General features: G+C 45.3%; 1 protein-coding gene and 1 long non-coding RNA gene across 2 annotated transcripts in view; one reads left to right on the plus strand and one right to left on the minus strand.

Annotated features, from left to right (window-relative positions):
• LOC103600500 overlaps positions 1–16,365 on the minus strand; it is a 20,467-nt gene extending 4,102 nt beyond the window's left edge. The window contains exon 1 of the long non-coding RNA XR_551392.1: positions 16,294–16,365. This is a non-coding gene — a long non-coding RNA (uncharacterized LOC103600500). The remainder of the gene's footprint in view (positions 1–16,293) is intronic.
• Positions 14,794–21,883, plus strand: LOC103600499 (cytochrome P450 2A13). The gene is made up of 9 exons (XM_008584778.1): positions 14,794–14,973; positions 15,247–15,409; positions 16,302–16,451; positions 16,707–16,867; positions 18,006–18,182; positions 19,436–19,577; positions 20,041–20,228; positions 20,881–21,022; positions 21,577–21,883. The coding sequence occupies exons 1-9, from the start codon at positions 14,794–14,796 to the stop codon at positions 21,756–21,758; spliced, it is 1,485 nt and encodes a 494-aa protein (XP_008583000.1). The 3' UTR covers positions 21,759–21,883.
• Positions 21,884–26,045: the final 4,162 nt, after the last annotated feature.

Genomic DNA, 26,045 nt, shown 5'->3' on the forward strand with positions numbered 1-26,045 from the left:
TGGCTGAGCGCGGGGCAGGCACAACACCGAGGGTTGCGATCCCATTGCCGGTCCCCGGTACAGGCGCGACACTGAGGGTTGCGATCCGTTGCCGGACACGGAAAAAGACAAAAAGACAAAAAAAAAAAAACAAAACACCACAGTCTATTTATTTATTCTATTCTTTTTTTTTTTCCTTTTTTGTCTTTTTTACTGACCGGTAACGGGATCGCAACCCTCGGTGTCGTGCCCGTACCGGGGACCGGCAATGGGATCGCAACCCTCGGTGTTGTGCCTGCCCCGCGCTCAGCCAGTGAGCGGGAACCGGTCTCCACATGGGATCTGAACCCTCGGCGGGAGCGCCGCTGCACTCCCAAGCGGCACACTCTCCAGTGCACCACCGGGCCGGCCCTATTTATTCTATTCTTGATGGGTATTTTGAATTCTTTCCAGTATTTTTGTATGTCTCTGATACAAACTTGCAAGAGTGTCTTCACAGTATACAAATTTAGAAGGGAGATTATTGAGTCCAATTTGCTCAATATGCCAAACTTTTCCAAAATTATTGCACAATTTACAGACCCACTAGCAGTGAAAAGAGTATCCACTGCACCCCATCCTCTTCAACACTGGCTAATATCAGGCACTTTTAGATTTTGCTGACTTGATAGATATCAAAACAATATTTGATTATAATTTTCATTTCTCTGATTACTGGTGAGGCTAAGTATCTTTCACATGTTTAGGCCATTTATATCTCCTCTTCTATGAAGTGACTGTCTTTGGCTCAACTTTACCCTGGTTTGTCTTTTCTGCTATTATTATATATAAGGATATTAATTCTTTGTCCTTCATATGATCACATTCTTTAATATTTAACTTTCCTCCATACAAACATCTTGAAGTGGATGATGTAAAGTAATATCTACCTGCTGACAGCTGTTCAAAGATAGAGGCCTTTTTTATACTTCCAATGTTTCTCTCTCAGCCCCTGACATCTTTCTCCCCACTTCCTTGGGATCAGCAGAAAAGGGCATAAAGACAGACAGGGATAAAATGTTGACTTTGCTTATCCCTTAATTACAGGGAGAGCCAACTGCTTTGTGTGCATTTTCTCAAGATTTTAAGGTCTTGTCTTTTACTTACCTTAAAAGCAAGGCTGACCTAGAGTTGAAAATCTTGCTCAGAACTATTGTAATTCTCAAACATAGGCAAAGTGCTAAAAAGAGGCCAAACCCGTTTTGGAGCCCATCCTGTCCTCAAAAATGAGTGTGCAATTTACATAAGGATTAAAGTTAGGTGAATGTGTCATTAGCAAATTGAGCTCTATGGGAATTGATTTTTCTGAAACTAGTCTGTTCTTGCTCCACTTAGTATTTCCAGCACCTTTCCATGTAGACTACAATTATCACATAGTGATTAAAAGATCTAGCTTTGCAAACAGAGAGACCTAGATTTCAGTGTTGGTTCTGCAGCTTCCTAGTTGGTGATCACAGTTTTTTCACTTGTAAATTGTAGATAATAACAAAACCTATCTCACAGAGCTGCTGGGAAAATTAAATAAAGTAATGCAAGCAGATCACCCAGCACAGTCCTTGGCACATAACATTCAATGATCATTAGCTACAACAATAAATATGACAGTACTTCAAAAAGTTTGTGGAAAAATGGAATTGAAAGATAACATGAATCTTTCCATAAATTCTTTGAAGACCCCTCAAATAGTCATTATTTTCAGCTAGCTTGCTATAACATGTGATTTCTTTCTTTTCTGCTTTCATGTCCCCTTCCCAAAGTATGTTCCTGGACAGGATGCTCTTTGACCAAAATTCCTGGACATATACAGAATGTAAGCTCCACAGGATCAGAAGTTGGGCTGCTGTGTTGACTGATATACACCAGCACTTAAACAGTGCCTGGCACATAGTAAGTGCTCCCTTTTGCTTAATAAATGAATCACTTGTCCAAACTTTCCCTCTATTTCTAATCTTTCTCAGAATAGGTTCCTTTCTCCAGAGCACAGCTTTCCCTAATATCCTCTCAAAAGAATGTCACTCATTCTGCCACCTCCACTGAGCTTCAGAGTCAAGAGGTAGGGTCAATATCTCTTTCTCCCTAATACCACTTCTACATCATTGGGCATAGACAGTCAAAGGTGCTGTCAGCTAAATTCCAACATTGGGGTCATCCCAGGATCAGGCTCTATCAATTGCCTTTTCTCTTGAGTCACATTTTCATGTATCTTCATATGCCTAGTAATTTTGGATTTTATCCTGGATATTATGAGTGATACATTGTAGAGACTCTGGATTCTGTTATGTTCTGTTGAAAAATATTGATGTTTGTTTTGATTTGGAAAGCAGTTAACTTAGCTAAGCACAAATGCTCAGCTCTGAAATCTTAGTTCAGTTCCTTTAGCCTTAGCTGGGTACCTGGAGTTTTCCAGCAAACGAGTAGTTCAATAATCAGTCAGAAATCTGACTGGAGTTTACACACAGAATGTGGGGCTCCCCCTCTCTGGCTCTCTCCTTTTTGAGACTCTACCACCACTATGAGCAGGTGCTATAGTTAGCCTGAACTCTCTCCTCTGGTTCTTGAAGTCAGGCAAACTGCAAAGTTCCTATCTGGGTTTTAGCCACCCACAAGGCACTGTCCAGGGCCTGTCTTCATGATAAAAGCTAATAAAAAAAATAAATAAAATAAAAGGAAACCTACTTTTTCCACCCTCTCCCCCACCTTCAGTATCTGCTTACTTTTGTTTGTTCTCCAGTGATTTCAGGGAATTGGGCTTTTTAAAATGTTTTATTCAGAGTTTGTGGTTATTTTCTGGATGCTTAATCCAATAGGAGCTACTCAACCAATAACAGACAAAAACTTCTCAGTGTACCATAGACTGTGACACTTTCGTCCTGTCATAAAAATCCTTTCTCCTTTGAATGACAAACCTTGCATGAAATCTAAAACGTCAACTCATAGAAGAGTGTAGAATGGTGGTTACCAGAGACTGGGGGATGCGAGAATTGAGGAGATTTGGTTAAAGGATACAAAATTTCAGTTAGACAAGGGGAATGCATTGAGGAGATCAACTGTACAACATGGGTGACTATAGATAATAAAAATGTCTTGTATTCTTGAAAACAACTAAAAGTAGATTTTAAGTGTTCTTACCACACACACACACACAAAAAGTAAATATGTGAGGTAATATGTGTGTGTTAGTCTGTTTCTGTTGCTTATGACAAAATACCTGGAACTGGGTGATTTATAAAGAAATCAAAATTTATTGCTTACAGAGGCTAGGAAGCCCAAAGTCCAGGGAACATGTCCGGTGAAGGCTTTCTTCGGTGGTAACTTCAGTGACAGCAGAGTATCACATTGTGAATATAGTGGAGCAGAGAGAGACTAACTTCCTCATTCACTTTCCTTTTAAAGCCCTCCAAACCACGCCCCTGACCACCATTAATCCGTTCACTACAGCAGGGTCCTACAATCTAATCACCTTTTCAAGGCCCCACCTTTCAATTACCATAATAGGATCACCCACCGTCAACTGTTACAGTGGGAATTAAGTTTGGGGGGTATATTCAACCCAAAGCAATATGCTGATTAGTTTGATTTAGCCATTCCACAATGTATATATATGTCAAAACATCATATATATATATATACATACACACACACACACAATTTTTGTCATTTTAAAAATAAATTTTTAAAAATCTTTCTCCTTCTGGTCTGTCTCCTTCATTCCTGTCACCTATCAAACTTTTTCCCCCTCTCTCTACTCTATATCATGCCATTCTCCTTGTAGGGAGGCACTTCAGTGGCCATGGGTGTGAGCTGTCTAAACAACAAGACAGAAAGAACCTTGACTTTCTTTTCTTCTTTGGCCTTCTCCTTCTCTCCATTTCAGCCAACACTCCCACAGCTCCACCCTAGTCCTTGTCATCACTCTGAAATCTGAAACACAAACATCCCACTCTCTGCTCATTCTCCAAGCTCACCAAGCACCTCACCACCAATGGACTGAGTGCTGCTCTGGTTGACCAGGTTTTGGTTAAGCTTCAAAGGAATGCAAAAAGTACAGAAGGTCAAGTCTCCCTCCTATTAAAATACTTTGTTTTTTCTTCTCTAATATTTTAGAATCTTTTGTTTCAGGCTTACAGGGAAGTTTTTCAAGAACCACAGAATATTAGGGGCAGCATTCTGATGTTTCATAAAGAAAAACAGGTAGGGCTTGGCGGTCTAGAGAGGTGGTTAAGAGCGGGGAATTTATAGTCACACAAGACCATATGCAGGCTCTACTCTAGTTATGGAAGCAAAGCAAGTCACTTACAACTTTCAGGGCCTTATTTAACTCATTTGCAAAATGGAGATGATAAAATCAGCCCCACTGGCTTGGAACTTTAATTCAGATAATGCTAATAAAAGGCTTCTCACAGTAAGATATTAAGTTCAATGAATGATATCATGATTAGTAGTACTAGTATTTAAATTTAAAACAAGGCGGCTCACAAGATTTTCATATGGAAATGTTTTTTGTTTTGTTCTGTTTTGTTTTTAATTATTATGCATATTCATGGAGTACAAAGGTGACTGTCACCACCTGTGCCAAAGATGCGATGATCAGATCAATACTATCAGCATTCTCATTACCACAAATAGCAATTATTCCCTGTGCCACCCCCCCAACATCTCCCCAACTTCGTTTCCCCTCCCCCGTGGAAACCCTAGGCATGTTCTCTCCCTCTGCATGTCCAGTGCACCACCGTGGTCTTTCTTTCCTTCCCTCTTTCTCTCTTAGCTCTCATTTATGAGTGAGGACATGTGGTATTTTTCCATCCATGCCTGGCTTATTTCACTCAACATAATTTTCTGCAAGCTTATCCATGTTGTCATGAATGGCAGAATTACATTCTTTTTAATGGCTGAATAGTATTCAATAGTGTATATATACCATATTTTCCTTATCCTGTCATCCATTGATGGACATTTAGGTTGGTTCCATATCTTGGCTATTGTAAACAAAGGTACACTGAACATGGGAGTGCAAGTATCCCTTTGACATGATGATTTCCATTCCTTTGGGTATATACCTAGAAGTGGGGGTGCTGGATCACATGGTAGATCTATCTGTAGCTGTACCCTCCATAGTGTTTTCCATAGTAGCTGTACTAATTTACAGTCCCACCAACAGTGTATGAGTGTTCCCTTCTCTCCACATCCTCACCAGCATGTTATTCTCAGTCTCTGATTATGGCCAGTCTAACTGGGGTGAGATGGTATCTCTGTGTGGTTTTAATTTGCATTTCCCTGATGAATAGTGATGTAGAGTATTTTTTAAGTACCTGTTGGCCATTTGTATGTCTTCTTTTGAAAAATATCTATTCAGCTCCTTTGCCCATTTTTTAAATTGGGTTATTTGGTTTTTTACTGAATAGTTGTTTGAGTTCCTTGTATATTCTGGATTTTTTTTTTTTTCCTTTTTTGTCTTTTTTTCGTGTCCGGCAACAGATCGCAACCCTCAGTGTCGTGCCCGTACCGGACCGGGACCGGCAACGGGATCACAACCCTCGGTGTTGCTCCCACACCTCGCTCAGCCAGTGAGCGGGAACCGGTCTGTATGTGGGATCCGAACCCTCGGCAGGAGCGCCACCGCGCTTCCCAAGCGGCGCACTGTAGCAGTGCGCCACCGGGCCGGCCCAATATATTCTGGATATTAATCTATTGTAGGACGTATAGTTTGCAAATATTTCCTCCCGTTCTGTATGTTGTCATTTCAGTCTGTTGATTGTTTCCTTTTCTGTGTGGAAGCTTTTTAGTTTGATATAATCCATTTATTTATTTTTTCTTTTGTTGCTTGTGCTTTTGAGCTCTTACTCATACAGTCTTTGCCCACTTCCTGAAGTGTTTCCCCTATGTTTTCTATTTAACCATTTTATAGTTTCAGGTTTTATACTTAAGTCTTTAATCCATTTTGAGTTGATTTTGGTATATGGTGAGAGGTGCAGGTCTAGTTTCATTCTTCTGCATATGGATATCCAATTATCCCAGCACCACTTATTGAAGAGGGAGTCTTTTCCCCAATGTATGTTGTACTTGTCAAAGATCAACTGGCTATAAGTCTGTGGGTTGATTTCTGGGTTATCCATTCTGTTCCATTGGTCCCAGTGTGTATTTTTATGCCAGTACCATGCTGTTTTGGTTACTATAGCTTTGTGGTATAATTTGAGGTCAGGTAGTGTTATGCTTCCAGCTCTCTCTCCTATCCTCTCCTCCACTCCCTCCCTCCCTCCCTCCCTCCCTCCCTCCCTCCCTCCCTCCCTCCCTCCCTCCCTCCCTCCCTCCCTCCCTCCCTCTCTCTCTCTCATTAACCTAGCTAATGATTTGTCTATTTTGTTAATCTTCTCAAAAAACCAACTCTTTGTTTCATTGATCTTTTGTATCATTTTGGGGGGTCTCTATATCATTTAGTTCTTCTCTGATTTTAATTTCTTTCCATCTACTAACTTTAAGATTGGATTGTTCTTATTTCTAGTTCTTTGAGGTGTAACATTAGGTTGTTTATTTACAGTCTATTCTTTTGATATAAGCATTTACCAAAATGAAGTTCCCTCTTAGTACTGCTTTTGCCATATCCCACAGGTTTTGATATGATGTGTCTATTGTTGTTGGTTTCTAGAAATTTTATTTCCTGTTTAATTTCTTCTTGGACCCATAAGTCATTCACAAGCCTGTTGGTTAATTTTCATGTATTTATAGAGAGTCCTGAGTTTCACTTGTCATTAATTTCTAGTTTTAATCCATTGTGGTCTGAAAAGATATTTCAGATGATTTCGATTTTTTCGATGTTATTGAGATTTGATTTGTGACATAGCATGTGGTGTATCTTGGAGAATATTCCACAAGCTTATGAGAAAAATGTACATTCTGTAGTTGCTGGATGAAACATTCTGTAGGTATCTGCTATGTCCAATTGGTCTAAAGTGTAGTTTAAATCCTGTGTTGCTCTATTGATATGTCACCTGGATGATCTGTCCAATGATGACAGAGTTGTGTTCAGGTCCCCAACTACTAATGCATTGTGGTCCATCTCTTTCTTTAGGTCTAATAGTGTTTGCTTTATATATCTGGGTACTCCAGTGTTGGATGCATATATATTTATAATTGTATTTCTTGCTGGATAGATCCCTTAATCATTATATAGTGGCCTTCTTTATCTCTTTTTATGGCTTTTGGTTTAAAGCCTATTTTATCTGATATAAGAATAACTACTCCTGCTCATTTTTGTTTTCCATTCATGTGGTATATCTTTTTCCATGCCTTCACTATTAGTCTGTGTGCATCTTTACAGGTGAGGTGAGTCCCTCGAAGGCAGAATACATTTGGGTCTAGCTTTTTGATCCAATCCATCTGTCTGTGTCTTTTGAGTGGGGAGTTTAGTCCGTTCACATTTAGGGTTGTTATTGAAAGGTATTGTCTTATTCCTGGCATGTTACCACTTTTTGTTTAGATGTTTTAAATATCTTTTTTTCCCTTCTTCCCCTTTTATTATTCATCTTCAATGTTTGTTGCTTTTTTACAAGGTGCTAAGATTTAATTTATTTTTTCTTTCTCATTTGCACTTGTGTTTTAACAGTGGGCTTTGTTCTTGTGTATTTGTGGCTGTGATTATTGTTTTTTGGATTCTCAAGATGCAGGACTCCCTTGAGAATTCCTTGCAGGGCTGGTTGGGTGGTGATAAACTCCCACAGTTTTTGTTTGTCTGGGAAATATACTATTTCTCCCTCATTTTTGAAGAATAGCCTTACCAGGTATAGTATTGTTGGCTGGCAGTTTTTTTCTTTTAGCATTTTGAATATGTCATCCCATTTTCTTCTTGCCTATAGAGTTTCAGTTGAGAAATCTACTGTTAGTCTGATGGGGGCTCCCTTATAAGTGACTTGATGCTTTTCTCTTGCTGCTCTTAGGATCTTCTCTTTGTCTCTGAGCTTTGTCACTTTGACTATAATGTGTCTTAGAGAGAATCTTTTTTGATTGAATCTGTTTGGGGATCTTTGAGCTTGCTTTTTTTTTTTTTTTTTTTTTTTTTTTGAAGGTCTGTGTTTCTCTCTATGCCTGGGAAGTTTTCTGTTACTATTTCATTAAATAGATTCTCAATGCCTTTACCTCCCCTTCTGGAACACCCATGATTTGGATGTTTGGGTGCTTAAGGTTGTCTGCTATCTCTCTTAGACTTTCTTCATTTTTTAAAATTCTCTTTTCCTTTTTTTTTTTTTTTTGTCTGCCTGGGTTATTTCATAAAGACCATCTTTGGGTTGGTAAATTCTTTCTTCTGCTTGCTCTAATCTGCTACTTACGCTCTCAGTTGTGTTTTTTATTTCATTGAATTAGTCTTTCAGATCCAGGAGTTCTGCTAAGTTCTTTTGTAAAGTATTAATCTCTTAGTAAATTTCCTCCTTCATATACTGAATATTTTTTCTTGTTTCATTGTGTTGTCTAACTGAGCCCTCTCTTATCTCATTGGGTTTCCTTAAGATAGTCATTCAAAATTCCTTTTCAGTCATTTCAAAGGTTTCCTGTTCTGTAGGGTCTGGTACTTGAGAGTTACTATATTCCTTTGGTGGTGCAATATTTTCTGGTTTTTTCGCATTTCTAGTATCTGTACATTGATTTCTGGTTATCTGGTAGATCAGTTGCTTCTTCTATTACTCTGTAGTGGATTTCAAGCAGAAAAATGTCTTCCTCCTTTTCCAGGCTCCTCAAATAACTAACTCTACTTGTGTCAGTGAAGTCAAACATGCAGTAGACCTCCTGCACAGTGGTCATGGATGTTATTGCAGCAGTGCACTATCCTCATTGCAGTAGAAGCTGTTGTGGTGGTTGTTGTGGGCCACGACCATGGAAATTTTGTGAGGCATCCCCAACATCAGCTACATGGGGTCCTGCCTTCTGCATGGGTGGAGCAGCATGGCATGGTGCAGGCAGCTGGCTGGGTTTTCTGACTACTTGGTGTCAGCAGTGCAGGGTTCTGCCTTCTGTGTGGGTGGCATGGTGCAGGCATCTGGTTGGATTTTCTGCCTGCCTGGGGCCTGCCTTCTGCTCAGGCATGGCAGTGCAGCAAGGAGCAGGCAGCTGGCCAGGTTTTCTGCCTGCCCAGGGCCTGCTTGGTGTCAAAATGTTTTGAAGTTAGATAGAGGTGGTGGTTATACAACACTGTGAGTGTACTAAATGCCACTACACCATTCACTTTTAAAATGGTTATTAGTTATATGTTATGTGAATTTCATCTTGATTTAAAAAGAAGAAAAGAATCTCATTTGGGACAGGGTTGTAGATTTCAGGCACACTTGGCATGAAGCAGGATTTTTCCTGAGAGTTTTGGATCAGGTTGGGGATAGAGGATTGGAAGCCGATTGATAAAATTAGCAGAGTGAGCAGGGGCAGGGGGTGCAGCTGTCGAATATTTCTATTCCATTCCATCCATCTCATATGTCCAAGACTTGGGTCATGTGGGTATCTCTGCCTGGACTCCTCTCTTCTCTTTCCTGGTACACTCATCCTGAGACCCTGTTTACATGACACCTCCAAAGGAAGCCTTCCCAATCCTCAACCCTAAGTAGTGAATTATTCCTAATTACTAATGAATAATAAATAATAGGATCATTGAGGACTTTAATTTGTCTGGATCTGCTCCCCCAGTAGTCTAAGAAATCCCTAAGCAGAGTGACTATGACTGGTTCACCAACATGTCCAAAGCTACAATCATTATCTCATGCCTCAAACCTGCTCTTGATCTGTCTCCAAATCAAAAAATGGCAATACCATCTACCCCACCCTGCACCTTTCTCTTACTCTTATCCCCACACAGCCAACATATTGCCAGGTAATTATTTATTCTTCCTTCCATACTTTTCTCCAATCCACCATTTCATCCCATCCTCACAGCCCTGTTCTCTCTCACTTGGATGCCTCTAGCACACAAGCTCATCCCCTCCAAAATCTGAAGAATCTTTCTTAAACACAAATCTATCCATTTTGTTCCCCTGAATAAAATACTTCTGGAGCTCCTTATTGCCTCTGGAGCTGCTTATTGCCTCAGGACAAAGTCCAAACTCCTCCCCAAGTCACATAAGGCTCCACATAATCTGGCTCCTGTTTGCTCCAGTCTCCTCAGTAAAGACAGTCTCAGATCTCTAAGCTATAATCTCACTCAGCTGTGCCCTCTGGCCTTTACACACACTATTTTGTCTGCCTGGAGCTCTATCTCTCGTCTCCCAACACTTACATAGAAAATCCCCACTCAGCTCTCTAGTGGCCTACCCTAAACCCTCAAGGTTAAGTCGTGTGGCATTTCTGGGCTGCTATATACACCTGGCTTCCTCCATCCCAACCCCAATCCCTCTACCTGTGCCTCCCCCACAAAGCACTGTCTATCCTAAGATGTCACTATCTGGTGATGATCTGTCTCCCTCTCAGGAGTGAGTTCTCCATGAGGACAGGGCCCAGGGCTCTCTGGTCACCTCTGTGTCACCCAGCACAGGGCTGGCACAGAGTAGAAGGTTCAGTGAACACTGGTTTAATGACTCTATTAAACGTGCTAAATAGCTTAGGAGGTTAGGGGTGATACTGTGGAACAGAGAATTTTCTGAGAACATATTTAAATTTATCCAATGGGAGGTAGCCAACTTTGAGAGTGCTCCAGGACACACCTGTCCCGTGGAGGTTTGTTCCACCCAGTGTGACTCTTGAACACTGAGGGAGGTAAATACTCTGGAAAAATACAAAAACTATTTGTTTCCTGAAGAAAAATGGAGCTGGACCAGAGCTATGTTTGAATCCAAACACAGATAGGCACAAGCAGTTATCAGGTGTTCATGTGTATACAAAACAGCCCATATGTCTGCTCACATACACCAGAATGCACACACAAAATCATCCATACACTTATCTATAGTCACCTGGTTGTACATAGTCATACACCAGGTTAGACTCAGAGATACACGTGGTAGACATCTCCTAACTGGCACATCTAAAAGCATGTGTGCATGCATGCTGCACACAGACAGATGCAGAGACTGGTGGGCATTCAGGCACAATGGGATTGACGCAGACACCCCAGCAGGTACTCACACAGATGTGTACATGTAGATGTAAACTGGCGTGAATACCCACTTATGGCACACAAACACATACCCCACAAAGACTGAGGAATACATAAGTTCATCTATCAACATGGACACGCTGAAACACATACACACAGACACCCCAAGCATGCACCCAAAATGACACACACATGCACACAGACATATAAATAAGAATAAATATGACAGAGGCATCTAGGAAAATCCAATGGACAAAATGACACAAACATACAGAGATCCAGAAGCATACAGGGAGGTGGAGGGGAAGGCTGACTTGCAGGGAAGGAGAAAGAGAAAGACAGTGTCAGAGACAAGCGGAGAGACAGAGAGAGAGACAGATGGGCAAAGTGCTGTGCAGGGCTCCAGGCTCATCCAGAACAATCTGAGGGTCTATGCCGACCCATCCTTCTTCAGATCCTGCGTAATCTAGCACCATCCCTCCAGGAAGCTGCCTAGGAAATCAATTTCCTATTCATAGCTCCAGGGTGTAAGGCTCAGCTGTGCTGAGGAAGGGATGGGAGGGAGGTTCTAAAAAACTCTCTCTCCCTTCTCCTATTCCCAAAGGTAAAGCTTGGGGAACTTTAGATCAGAGAATATAAAAGCCAAGAGGGGGCTTAGGGCATCTCTCATCAGTCTCCTTCATCCTACAGATTAATAAGAACGCTAATATTTATTAAGTACTTACTGTCATGTACTTCACATGCATTAACCCATACACCCCTCACTGAAGCAGCCTAAGAGGTGTATGCTGTCATGTTTCCATAAAGCTCAGAAAGGCAAAGTCACCTGTTCAGGGTCACACAACAGAAAAAGGATAAGGTTAGGATTCCAATCAATGCTTCACCTTGTTCTTAAGCACTGTACCATGCATCCAGAATGGGAAACTGAGGCCCAGCAAGAGGAAGGAATGTTTCTGGGTTCACCACTAGTTCACTCTGGAAGCCTGTCCCTAAGCCATTGGCCCACTGGGACGTGTCCCTCCCATGTGATTTCAGACCCCACCTTGTTCTTAAGCACTGTACCATGCATCCAGAATGGGAAACTGAGGCCCAGCAAGAGGAAGGAATGTTTCTGGGTTCACCACTAGTTCACTCAGGAAGCCTGTCCCTAAGCCATTGGCCCACTGGGACGTGTCCCTCCCATGTGATTTCAGACCCCGATCTCTCCCTCCCCAGTCCAGGGTAATCAACAAGGCCAAATCTGTTTGATCTCAATTTAATCCACAATAACCTCTGTGTCCCCAAGCGCTTCATCCAGTCTGACCCACCCCCAAACCCTCCCTGGCCAACTCATGGCAGCCTGTCTGAACATTCAGTGCCCTTCCTGGTGCCAACCTCATGGAGAAACAAACATCCAAATTTCTACCTCTCTCCTTTTCAACAAACAGCGGGAAGAGGAGGGACCCAGGCTTGGGGCCAACCCAGGTGCATGCAGGTGATCAGGATAAGGTGGACTGATACCTGCCAAACCCATGCTAATCCTCCTTCCCACCTCTTTCCCCTCCAAAACCAACAAACAACTTTCCCCTCTCTGCTTTGTTTTCTGTCCACCGTTCCCTCCCCACAAGTCTCAAGAGTCCAGCAGCCTAAAACAGTTTGAGCAAGATGCCAGTCCTGGGAGTGCCAATTTCACCCACCTGCACTTGTCCAAAGTTAGAGGCCCTGAGGCAGGGTACAACCATGGAAAATCCAACTGTCAGAGCCTGCCAAGTACCCATTTGGAGCCCTTCCCATGGTTTAGCTGAGAGAAATCTCAGGCCCACATAGGACAAATCTCAGCACCTACCTACTGCTCACATCACAGCCTGTCAAGACCAACATCAGAGCCTTTATGTTGCCACTCTAATGCCCTCCTGAAGCCAGCCTCAATGACCACTTGGGCCCACTCTCAGAACCCTCTTGGCACCAGAGGTGGCTTTATTAATATTCTCCTAGTGTCAAGTCCAGTGCCAACTTATTTCCTACCCTAGTGTATACCTGGGGGCAATTTCAATGCCAACATGATGCCCCTTCCTCCCCAGGCCTACCTGATGCTGATATCAGAACCTGCCAGTGTAATCCCTGTGTCCACTGCTAATGCCAATCTCAGCACCCACCTGCTGCTAAGCATGGTCTCCACTGGTCCCTGGGTGGACTAGGCCAGTCAGTGAAGGGAAAAGGGGAGAGAGTTCAAATCCCGGCTCCCTCACTTACTACCTCAAGCAAGTGGCTTTATGGAATCTTGATCTACTCCTCTTCAAAATGAGGCTGGCCATGAACCAGCCCCATCGTTACAAAGATTAAATAAGATCATGCACACATGGACTTAATCTTCCTGGAACACAACAAGCACTCACCAAAGGGTAACTGTCCTTATTACCGAGGAAGAATTTCAATGAGGGAAGGACAGTAGGGCCACTCCCTCCTTCTTTCCTTCCTACCCTCAGCATTCCAGGGTCTACCTCAGTTCCCAACACTGCAGTTTACCCAAATCTCTCCTGCTATATTTCCCTCTGCCTGCTAATAGCAGCCCATGACAAATCAGGAATTGCCCCTAAAGCAGATTTAACACACACACCCTCATATTACTTTCTCTTCCCAAATACTCCCTTTCTACTGGCAGATAAACCAAGTTCAGAAAGGGGAAACTGAGAATGCAGAGTAGGAGACTGGAGTTCAAGGCTTTCGGCTCAAGAGGCTTTCACACATCTGACCCAATCCACTCTCTGTTTTCTGCCCTGAGTATGGGCATAGATATAATGGGAAACGATAATAACAACAACAATAGAAATGATACAATTGATCTAGCGGGTTTCCCTAAGCATCTGGGTAGGAAACCAGTGGGGGTCTTTGCAAATTATAACCCTTAGGACAGTTGGGATTTTCTCACCATATTTGTGGTGTTATTACTATTCTCCAAAACCTAGCCAGTCCCTCTGCCAACTGAGACAATGAATTGCTCTTCTCCAGCTCTGTGGAAAGTTCCACTGAAATGTGGCTCTGGTCTTGTAGCCTTTTTCCAGAGATGGGCAGTGGAGGTTCTATGACACCCATCCTGGCACTTATGGCCTCACTTTGAGGTTCCGCTGAGGACTCTGGGTATCAAGAGACAGCACTAGGCCCAAAGCAAAAGCAGGTCAGCACCTGGGGTCAGGTGCTAACTCTAGGACCCTGCTGAGCTTTTCACACCCTTCTCCCAGGAACACCACATCCATAACCCTGGGCCCCTCTTCACCCCAAGACCATCAAGTCATATTTCTGAAATCTCCCCTCCTGAGACCCTTAAACCTACATCCCTCCTCACTGCAGGACCCCCAACACACAGCTACACATCCTGTCTCAGCCCTCTAAAATCCAGACCTTTGGATTCTTCTCTTCTGAGACCCCCAAATCCACAACTTTGAGGTTCTTTCTCACTCTGAGACCCCAAATCCAAAGTTCAGGTGCTCCCCTAGGCAAATATTCCAAAATCTCCAGTTCTGCAGTTATCTACTGCCATGCCTAAATCCACAGCCCTGGGTTACCCCCTTTCTGGCTGTGCCCCAAACTAGGCGGGATTCATGGAGGGGTGTGTAGTTAGAAGGTAAAATGAGACAATTATATAATCAGCTAAAGTCTACCCTTCTCTCCCAGGTAGTATAAAGGCAAATCATCCCAGCCATCACCATCCAACTGTCACTCTCACCGCTACCATGCTGGCCTCAGGGCTGCTTCTGGTGGCTTTGTTGGCCTGCCTGACTGTAATGATCTTGATGTCTGTCTGGCGGCAGAGGAAGCTCTGGGGGAAGCTGCCTCCGGGACCCACCCCCCTGCCCTTCATTGGCAACTACCTGCAGCTGAACACAGAGCAGATGTACAACTCCCTAATGAAGGTGTCGGGAGGCAGGGAGATGGGTGGGATGGTGGTGGTGGGGTGGGGGCAGTTTCTCAGTTTGGCTGGAGCTTTGTGGCGGGACACTGACCAGGTTAGACCAGAGTCTTAAGAAAGGGAAGTTTTGAAGATTCGGCATCAGGGTCCTAGCCAGGAAAGACCAGATCTTGGGATGTTCAGTCCCCTGACTGCTTCAGTCTCAGGGAAACGCATCCTAGTCATGACATCTGGATACGGGGCCAGTACTCCTACCACTCCCACCCACCTCCATCAGATCGGAGAGCGCTATGGCCCCGTGTTCACGATCCACCTGGGGCCCAGGCGGGTAGTGGTGCTGTGTGGACAGGATGCCGTAAAGGAGGCTCTGGTGGACCAGGCTGAGGAATTCAGCGGCCGAGGAGAGCAGGCCACCTTCGACTGGCTCTTCAAAGGCTATGGTGAGTGGGGCCCCGGGTTGGGGAATGTGGTCAGGCAGACATGATGACCTCAGTTTCCCCAGCTTTCTCCCCTGCTCACCTGCCCACTCAAGGGTATGACAGAGCCCTTCACCTGGTCTTCTCTCCCCATCCTGTTGATTGTTGCCTTTCCCTGTGCCTGTCTCTCACCTTAGTTTGTGTCCCAATTTCTCCCTGCCCCTCTCTGCCCGTCTCCCTGTTCTCTCTCACTAGATGTCTCTTCTTTTCCTGTATCTGTCCATCTCTTAGAACCCCTTGGGATTTCTGTTCTTGAACTCTGGTCCTTTGCCTCTACTTGCCTTTTTGGGTTTGTTTCTTTTTTTTAATCATTCTCAGCTTCTGTGCTTCCCCATGTTTCTCTCTCCTTTCCTTTCTTTTTCCTCTTAGAGTCTCACACTATTTCTGCGTGAAATCCCCCACGCCTCTATCTCCTGGTAAGAAAAGCTGCTCTTTCCAGACCCTCTCTGTTACTCTCTCCCTATTTTTTTCTCCTCTCTAGGTCAGTTTTAGAATCTTTCACAATTTTCATCTCCACCTCCCAGATCTACGGATCTCTCTCCCCGCCCTACTTGCTTCCTTCCCTCTCTCCATCCCAGTGTCTCTGTTTCTCTGTACATCTATCCGTCTTGCCTCTCTCTCTCTCTCTTCTGGTTCTCTTCTTCCAAATCGACCTCTATCTCTTTCTGTATTTCTCTGACTCCGACTTTGTATTCCTCTCTCGCTCTGTGCCCACCCCACCTGCCCCCGCTCAGGAGCCCCTCCGGGTTGCTCTGAGGCCGGCCCCTCCCCCTCCACTCCCCCACCCAGCGCTCACCTCGCCCGCCGCCGCGCTCACCTCCCCGCCCCTCGCCCGCCGCCGCGCTCACCTCCCCAGGCGTGGCGTTCAGCAACGGGGAGCGCGCCAAGCAGCTGCGGCGTTTCTCCATCTCCACGCTGCGGGACTTCGGCGTGGGCAAGCGCGGCATCGAGGAGCGCATCCAGGAGGAGGCGGGCTTCCTCATCGAGGCCTTCCGGGATACACGCGGTGAGCGGGGGACGCCTGCGTGCGCGGGAAGCAGCAAAACACCGGACGCGAAGGACCCGGGCGTTTTGTCTACGGATAGAGACGAGGGTGGGGAAAGGCGTCCGCGCGTCCAGCTCTGGGGTCTGGTGCTGGGAATTTGGCTCATCACTGCAGGGCCCCTCTCGAATTCCCAGACTGGCATCAGACCCCTCAACTGACTCTCTCTCTCCTCAATCCCCGTCTCTCCCCCCTCGACACCCCCCGCCCACCCCGCAGGCGCCACCATCGATCCCACCTTCTTCCTGAGCCGAACTGTCTCCAATGTCATCAGCTCCATTGTCTTCGGGGACCGCTTTGACTATGAGGACAAAGAGTTCCTGTCACTACTGCGTATGATGCTGGGAAGCTTTCAGTTCACAGCTACATCCACAGGGCAGGTAACCCGTTCCAGCCCGGCCCTACCACAACCTGCCAACTGCTCCCCCACAAGGGGACAGGTGCCCCCAAACTCCCGTCCTCCTTCAGGCAGCGTCACCTGAAAACCAGCCCTCACTCTTGGACAACTGAACAGTTGCACCAGAACCCAAGAGGGGTGCCCAATACCCAGCCTCCAAGGACACCTGGATATTTCAACAGAGCCTGCTAGCAAGATACTTGCCCTCACCTCAGCTCTCTCACCTGAGCGGGTGTTCCCATCCTAACTTACGTTAATATTTCACGGATGGTTACTACCCATCTGTTATCTTAACACCTAGATCAGTGACAGCCTCAGCCCTCTCCCTGAATACCTGAACACCTAGTGCTGCAAAATCCAGCCCACCAAAATCATTTGACGTCTACACAATACACAGGTGTCCCAGACTAGCCCACTGGAATATCTAGATGAGTGCCCCCTACACAGCCCATTTAAATACCTGAACACCTGGACAGGTACCCCAGCTAAGACCCCTAAACACATAATTATCTGGACAGATTGTTCCCAAATAAGTACACCCCAACCCAGCCTATTCACACATCTTACAGAGGTGCCCCCCTATGCAACCCACTCGAATACCTAAGCAGAACAGGTATCCCCCTCCCCCACTTGAACACATGAACACCAGTCCCACTTTAGTACCTGAACGCCTTTACAGAAATCCCCCAATCCAGACCCAATAAGTATCTGGACAGCTGTCTCCAACCAAGCCTACCTGAATACCTAAACACCTGAACAGGTGACCCCCCCATAACAGCCCCACCTGAATAGCTAAACACATGAACAGGTGTCTTGCAATCCAACCTCACATGAATATCTGAACATACAGATGTATGCTCCAATCTAGCCTCACCTGAATATCTGAAAGCTGGATGTGTGCCCCAATCCATCTCACCTAAATTCTTAAACAGTGACCCTCACACTTAACCCACACCAAAACTTAGATATTTGTTCCCATCCAGCCCCATCTAAACACTTAAACACCTGGACAGGTGCCTTTAACCCAGTGCCTTCCTTGCCCTGAGACAGGTCCCACTCCCTGTGGGTCCTGCTCACTGACAGCTGTCCTTTCCTTCTCTTCTTCTCTTCCCAACCCCCAGCTCTATGAGATGTTCTATTCGGTGATGAAACACCTGCCAGGACCCCAGCAACAGGCCTTTAAGGAGCTGCAGGGGCTGGAGGACTTCATAGCCAAGAAGGTGGAACAGAACCAGCGCACACTGGATCCCAATTCCCCGCGGGACTTCATCGACTCTTTTCTCATCCGCATGCAGGAGGTGTGCTCAGCAGCCAATGTAGGGAGGTCCAAAGCCAGGCAGAAGGAAACCAGGCTTGCAAGGAGTGGGGGTGGAGTGGGGGAACAGAGGCCCATTCAAATTAGCCCCCATCATAATAATCCTCACAATTTCAATTGTAATTAACCATCACTGTTTCATCTACCAAGCAGGACTTGTGCATGTGAATTACAATGGCAAGCGCTCTACAGCACTACTGTGTGCCAGGCACTATTTTAAGTGCTTTACAGTACTCACCTATTTAGCCCTCACAACAGCTCTTGAAGGGGTTTCTATCATGACCCCAGTTTTACAAATGAGGAAACTGAGGCCCAGAGAGTATAAGTAGCTTGTCTGAGGTCATACAGTGAGGAAACAGTGGACTCTAGTTTAAACCCTGGTGTCTCTGACTCTAAGGCTGGTGCTTTTAGCCACTATGCTCTCTAACCTTTCATACCCTGGTTATCAGATACTCTTATGTGGATAGATGACCCAGCTTTACTATATGCCATTGGAGGGTTTCCACCCCCATCGGGGTGTCAGTCTCCCTTCTGTAAAGAAAAGAGATGGGGCTTTAGGGGGTCTGAAGCTCAAAGGAACAAGAGCTGAGATTGCTTCATAGTAAACATCAAGATTTTTTTTTTTCCTTTTTGTCTTTTTTACTGACTGGTAACGGGATCGCAACGCTCGGTGTCGCGCCCATACCGGGGACCGGCAACGGGATTGCAACCCTCGGTGTTGCGCCCGCACCGCGCTCAGCCAGTGAGTGGGAACCGGTCTCCACATGGGATCCGAACCCTCAGCGGGAGCGCCGCCGCACTCCCAAGCGGCGCACTCTTCAGTGCACCACCGGGCCGGCCCCAAACATCAAGATTTTTAAGGAAGGAATAGGAGGCTGTCACTTAAAATTCTGTCTCAGAAAATCTGTTTCTCTTTAACTCCCTATCTTGCCATCTCTGTCCTTCTTTCTCATTCACTCTCTCCATCCCTCTCTTTCTAAAAATTCCTATTATTTAAAAAGTGACAATGAAGCTGATAATCAGCCAGGAAAATAATAATCAGCCAGTGAAAAGAGCATTTGGGGCAGAGCCAGCAGCCTGGGCAAAGGCATGGAAACTAGAGAGAGCATGGCAGATCTAGGATCCCTCTTCTCACACTTGGTCTGGATTTAAGAGAGGTGGTTCCAAAGGAAAAACCCCAGAAAGACCCTGAGGGTGTGGGGAGTGGGCTCAGCCTGAAGCCCTCTCTTCCTGCAGGAACAGAACAACCCCAACACGGAGTTCTACTTGAAGAACCTAGTCCTGACAACATTGAACCTCTTCTTTGCTGGCACGGAGACTGTCAGCACGACCTTGCGCTACGGCTTCCTGTTGCTCATGAAACATCCTGATGTGGAGGGTAAGGCTGTAGAGGGCAGGGAAGTGGGGTCACAGACCCTCAAAACTCCTCTGAGCCTGTTGCAATGTCCCGACCTCTCCCAGATCCCTGGACCCTCATACACCTTGCTATCCAGACAGAGCGATATTCAGCTGATAGGTACCAGCTGAGTCTCACCAGCTGTTCAAATATTGAAAATGTCCAAACTGATGGGTAAATCACTCCTATGCTAAGCCCACTGAGTGTCCACTGCCTGCTCATCCAGACCATCTTCTAAAACTTCTTCCTCACATCCCCTGTGATTCTGGCATGACTGGGTTAACAGGATCCTGCTCCAACAGTGCATATGGCTGACATCTGCTTTGAATGGTCTACATCCATGTCATGCATAGACCCATGTCATCCATCTAGTTTTACATATATGGACTATTATCCCTGCTCTGAGACCCCTAGATGCCTAAACACATTCCCTCTCCTCCCCCAGCCAAGGTCCATGAGGAGATTGACCAGGTGATTGGCAAGAACCGGCAGCCCAAGTTCGAGGATCGGGCCAAGATGCCCTACACAGAGGCAGTGATCCATGAGATCCAAAGATTCGGAGATATGATCCCCATGGGCCTGGCCCGCAGGGTCACCAGGGACACCAAGTTTCGGGACTTCTTCCTCCCCAAGGTGCACCCTCACCCAGCCTAGAGGGACCTCCAACCCACTCCCTATGACCCCAGCGCCCCATCCCCATTAGAAGCTCTCCAGCCCCTTTTCCATTCCCTCAAACAAAGACTTCCCCAAGCACCACATCCCTTCAACCTTCATTCAGAGATTCCCAAATCCCATTACTCCCTGAGTTTTTGCCTTAGGGAATCAACTGCACGTACCCAAACTTCCTTTCTCATGGGACATGAACCACATTTCCCCTATACCTCCTGCCTCACGCCCCCCCAAACATCCTGCCTAGGGGGACATGAACCCCATGTCTCCTAAACTTCCTGTCTCAGGGAACATGAACCCACAAGTCCCCCCAATCTTCTGCATTGAGAGACATGAAGCACATGTCCCCCAAACCTCCTGCCTCAGGAGAAACAGGCTTTGTGTCCCTCAAACTTCCTTTCTCAGAGAACATGAGACCTCATGTCCCCCAAATTTCATATCTCAGGGACACAAACCTCAAATGCTCCAAAACTCCTCCCTCAGAGGACCCCAACTCCCATTCCTCCCATTTCTCTTTACTTGGGGCACCCTATTCCCCACCTCCAACTCCGGTGTGCTTTCAGAACACCCGTCCCCTGACCTACCTTTTTAAATCCCCCTTCCTCCTCACTACCAGGGCACTGAAGTGTTTCCTATGCTGGGTTCTGTGCTGAGAGACCCCAAATTCTTCTCCAGCCCACGAGATTTCAACCCCCAGCACTTCCTGGATGAGAAGGGGCAGTTTAAGAAGAGTGAGGCCTTTGTGCCTTTCTCTATCGGTAAGAGACCACTGCTTGCTGCCAGGCCACAGCTTACACCAACAGGCGCCTCCCTCATTCCAGCTTCCCTCTCTGAAATGTAGCCTAGTATCTTTGTCCAGCTTGGAAGTTCCCCTTAGAAACTGTCCTCGAGCCAACCAGCTGCAACCCCCAAAACTATCAAGCACCAAGTATCCGCACCCAGACAAGATGGAAAGGATAATCATAACCCCTTTCAGAGGTGGGGAAAATCAAGGCTCAGAGTGAATCAGATTTGTTCAAAGTCATGCAGCAAATTCTTTAGATTCCTAAAAAAGGAGATGAGAGTACAGCAGCCATTTTTGAGAGTGTATTTGGCAGGAAGGGGCATCTAAACTTCCCATTGGTATAGTCTGACATAGATCACCCTGTCTCACATACAAGGGAAGCTGAGACTTGGAGAGTATTACAGCCTTCCCCTGAAGTCTCTCAGGCCATGACATTCTAGACTGTCCTCCCTGGGACAATGCAGTGGGGACTGGTATTGGGGAAAGGTGGCAGAAAGAGTGGTCTTCACCTCCACCTTGCCTCTTTAGGAAAGCGGTACTGTTTCGGAGAAGGCCTGGCTAGAATGGAACTCTTCCTCTTCCTCACCACCATCATGCAGAACTTCTGCTTCAAGTCCCCGCAGTCACCTCAGGACATTGACGTGTCCCCTAAGCACGTGGGCTTTGCCACGATCCCACGAAACTACACCATGAGCTTCCTGCCCCGCTGAATGAGAGTTGGGCTGTGCCAGAGCAGGGTTAGCGGGAGGGGCAAAGGGAAAAGTGGGAGGCTGGGGGAAAGGAAGGGGAGGAGAAACAGAATGACTCTGTTCACCTTGCTAGAGATGATCCTTCAGAGGATGGGCGGAAGGGAAACCTGGGAGGGGCAAAGGGAAAAGTGGGAGGCTGGGGGAAAGGAAGGGGAGGAGAGACAGAATGACTCTGTTCACCTTGCTAGAGATGATCCTTCAGAGGATGGGCGGAAGGGAAACCTTACAGTGTGTTGTGAGTAATAGTAATAGTAAAAGCAATTATTTATTGAGCAAATACTCTGTGTCAGCTCTGTGCTAAAAGCGTTACACACTCACCTCACTTAATACTCACAAATCTGTGCAATGGGGAACAGTGTTCATACCCATTTTACACATGACAAAGCTGAGGCTCAGAAAGTTTCTCTATCTGAGCTCTCACAGAGCATAAGTGCACGTCCAGTACTTGAACACAGATCTATGTCCACAGCTCTTTGGCGGATTCTGAAAAGGCATCCCTTCCTCAAGTAAAACAACCACAACAACTTAGTGTATTATCACACCACCTGAATAGCCCTGTCCAGGGGATTTTTCCAGAGCCCTAGTGGGCAGCTGACCTGTCTTCAATACACTCTTGACCACTTATGCACATGTTGAACACCAGGGCATAGTCTGTGCCCCCCACCAGGTAAGGCCACTATGTCTGATTCGGAGTCAGTCCAGGAGATAGTAATCGGACCTCTTCATGAAGTGGGTGATGGAGAGAAACATTTTGAGAGAATGCCAGGAGAAGTTTGGATCAGGGCATAGCCATGTGTATATGTGTGATCATGTGCATGCATGCATGCAAGTATATGATTGTATGTTCTCCTGTGTGCATAAATATGTTTCTGCTCTGGGTTTCTGAAGATGAGGTTCTCTCTGATGGATCTGGGGTCTGCTGTAAGATCCAGCTAAGAGACTCAGAACCACCTGCCTACTCTTAAACTAGTTAGTATATATCTCCTTAGAAGTGGTATCTTTGAGCAGTTCACATTCTGAACACCCATACACATCGCCCTTGAATCTCTATGTTTCTTAAACTAAATGCTACACACACACACACACACACACACACACAAACTCACTCCACTTTAAGGACCAGTGATTAAGATAAGGGAGGGGAAATCTTGTCCCCTGAACCCTTCAAGTTTTATAACAGGCTATAATTCACATATTTCTCAATTTCCATTATCCATGTCTTGCAAATTAGGATCCTTGAATTGGCTGCTTCCTGCTCACTGAAGTGGGGATAAGGATGATAGGGTCACAACTGTGTTATTACAAACACACTATTTAACAATCCATTGTCAGTGTCAAGCCACATCTATCCATATGCATGTCTCCTTAGGAGGCTTCTAGAAACCTCAACTCAGGAAATCATAGAATTGTGGAGTAACAAAACTGTCAGTCTTAGGACTGCAGAGTTCACAATTCAGAATCTTGGAATTTCAGATTCCCAGAACCTCAGACTCAGAATATTTGGATCACTGGTGCTTAGTGCTTGTTCCAAGAGGAATACCCAGAGTTTTTATCAGAAGTTTCCCTGCACACATCTTTGGGAATTACATTGTGAGTCCCTCCATGGTGGCAAATGTCATTACTCCAAGCTGAATATTCCTTCTTAGAAAAAGTCAAGATAGGAAAGTAGGGACCAAAGCTAGCTGGGTTCTGCCAACAAGACACACCTTCAGAGTGTGTCTAGCAGGTCAGACAGAGTGGCTAGCAGGTCTTTGCCCCATAAGGGGAGAGAGCAGCGGGAGGAAAGAACAAATATCACTCCCCATAATCTGTAAATTTACATCTGGAAAGAGAAGGCAGAAATCCATTAAGGCATTACCAGAGGTGCTGGCAGAAGTCACAGTCTAGCCACCAACACCAAGGTTATACTGTCCAAATAGGCCACTCTCAACTTTGGAGCTCTGGAAGGGCCAACTCCCCAACCTGCCATGCTGGAGCAGAGACGGAACAGGAGCTCTAGGTTCAGGTCCAGAACTTACTGCTAACTTCTAGAGCCTTTCTCTGGCCTCACTTTCTCATCTGCCTCCTTCCTCACAGAAATGATGTGAAATTTGAAACACAGCCTAGTGCTGAAGAGCTCTAAAAATTCAATGGCTGCAGTGATGGGAGAATGAGAGTGGTGATGTTTCTGGGTAGCTTATTTTTTACCACCCTCTTCTGCCAAGCCAAGAGTCCCTAGAGTTAAAACACATGTATGTGCACGCCCACATACACACACACACACACACACACCCCTTTTCTTGCCATAATGACAACAGCAAATAGCATGTGTTGGGTGTCTACTATGTGCCTGCCACTGTGCTAAGTCCCTTGTTACTAGTGTCCTATGGCTGCCATAACAAAGTGCCACAAACTGGGTGGCTTAGAAAACAGAAATGTAACAGCAAATAGCATGTGTTGGGTGTCTACTATGTGCCTGCCACTGTGCTAAGTCCCTTGTTACGAGTGTCCTATGGCTGCCATAACAAAGTGCCACAAACTGGGTGGCTTAGAAAACAGAAATGTATTGTCTCAGTTCTGTAAGCTATAAGTCCAAAATCTAGGTGTTGGCAGGCCCATGACATCTGAAACTACAGGGGAATCTTTTGTTGACACTTCCTAGCTTCTGGTGGTTTGCTGGAAATCTTTGTCATTCCTTGGCTTGCAGCTGTGTACTTCCAATCTCTATCTTCGTCATTACATGGCATTCTCCCTGTGAATCTGTCTCCACATAGCCATCTTCTCATAGAGACACCAGTCATAAGGGATTAGGGGCCCACCCTACTCCAGAATGACATCATCTTAAGTACATCTGAAATGACCCTATGTATTAGTCAGGGTTCTCCAGAGAGACAGAATCAGTAGGATATATTATAAATATATGAGAGATGATTTATTATGGTAAATAGCTTATGTGATTGTGAAGAGAAGTCCCACAATAGTCTGTTTGCAAATTGGATGCCGGTAACGTGGCTCAGTCCAAGTCTGAAGGCCTCAAAAGGCTTTCTTCATCAGGGAAGCCAATGGTGTCCTTGTTGTAAATCTTGGAACCCAAAAGCTGAAGAATCTTGAACTCTGATGTCCACAGACAAGAGAAAAGGTGCATCCCAGCCCCAGCAGATAGAGCAATTTACCTTTTTTGTCCATTTTTTTGTTTTCTTGGGAACCTCGGAAGATCAGATGGTTCCTGCCCATATTGAAAGAGGATCTTTCCTACCCAGTCTACTCAGGCTCTCATGCTAATCTCCTCTGGAAACAGCCTCATGGACACACCTAAAAAGATAGCTTTACCAGGTTTCTTGGAATTCCTTAATCTAATCAAGTTGACACCTAGAATTAACCTTCACACACTATTTCCAAATATAGTCACATTCTGAGGTACTAGAAGTTAGAACTTCAACATATATTTGGGGGGGAGGGGACAACAAACTCATAATACCCTTTATGCATGAACTCACTCAACCCTATAAACTATCCTGGGAAGTAATTCTATGAGAACCTCATGTTAAAAATGAGCATGCAAACCCAGAGAAAGGTTAAGAAACCTGCCTAAAGTCACACAGCTAGTACAAGACTGTGTGAGGAGGGGGTTAAAGAATAATGCTCTCCAAATTGAGAATGTAGTTGAAGGCCAAAGAAGGAAATGGGTACATCCATTTGGTAATCAGTGATAGTTATTATAAAAGTGACTTACATAAAGGAAAAATGCATGCAGCAAAGAATCAGACATCTACAGAAGATGACAACTCTAGCTCTCTGCATTTAGACAAAGTGCATATAGCAAAAGCTGTTACTAAAAATAACTTCAAGGAAACATCTTAAGAAAAATAAGTTGATAACATCATTCACCAGGTGTCTTGTGATCTATGATCTGTTAGTGCTCAGATCACTGATGCCACCTGCTGAAACCAAAGTTCGTTTTACAGCTTGCCCTAAGTTGATGTAAAACTGGTCAGTCAAACAAAGGAATGAGGTTAAGTAGAGGTCAACACGGTGGGTGGGGCACAAAGATGGCATTAGTTTTGTTCATGCTTTAACAATGACAAAGGACAAACTTGAATGTCCTCAACTGGATTCTAATGTGCCTCTCTTGAGGCTTCAGAGATAAATGAGATGTAACCCCTCTCCCAGAGGAACTCTAGAGGAAGTAACAACTTTAAGGAGAAATTTTTCTGGAGAAAAGAGGTCAAAGGATGGGAATTTAGATGTCACATCACTCCTGACTCAAAT

Source organism: Galeopterus variegatus, unplaced genomic scaffold (assembly GCF_000696425.1).
Source record: "Galeopterus variegatus unplaced genomic scaffold, G_variegatus-3.0.2 Scaffold3370, whole genome shotgun sequence".
Taxonomy (NCBI): Eukaryota; Metazoa; Chordata; class Mammalia; order Dermoptera; family Cynocephalidae; genus Galeopterus; species Galeopterus variegatus.

Excerpts from the sequence above, each read along its gene's own strand:
- LOC103600499 (XM_008584778.1), top strand. The coding sequence starts at position 14,794 with ATGCTGGCCTCAGGGCTGCTTCTGGTGGCTTTGTTGGCCTGCCTGACT. Across the intron at positions 15,410-16,301 it reads CTGGCTCTTCAAAGGCTATG|GCGTGGCGTTCAGCAACGGG; the intron begins GTGAGTGGGGCC and ends TCACCTCCCCAG. Across the intron at positions 19,578-20,040 it reads GAAACATCCTGATGTGGAGG|CCAAGGTCCATGAGGAGATT; the intron begins GTAAGGCTGTAG and ends CTCCTCCCCCAG.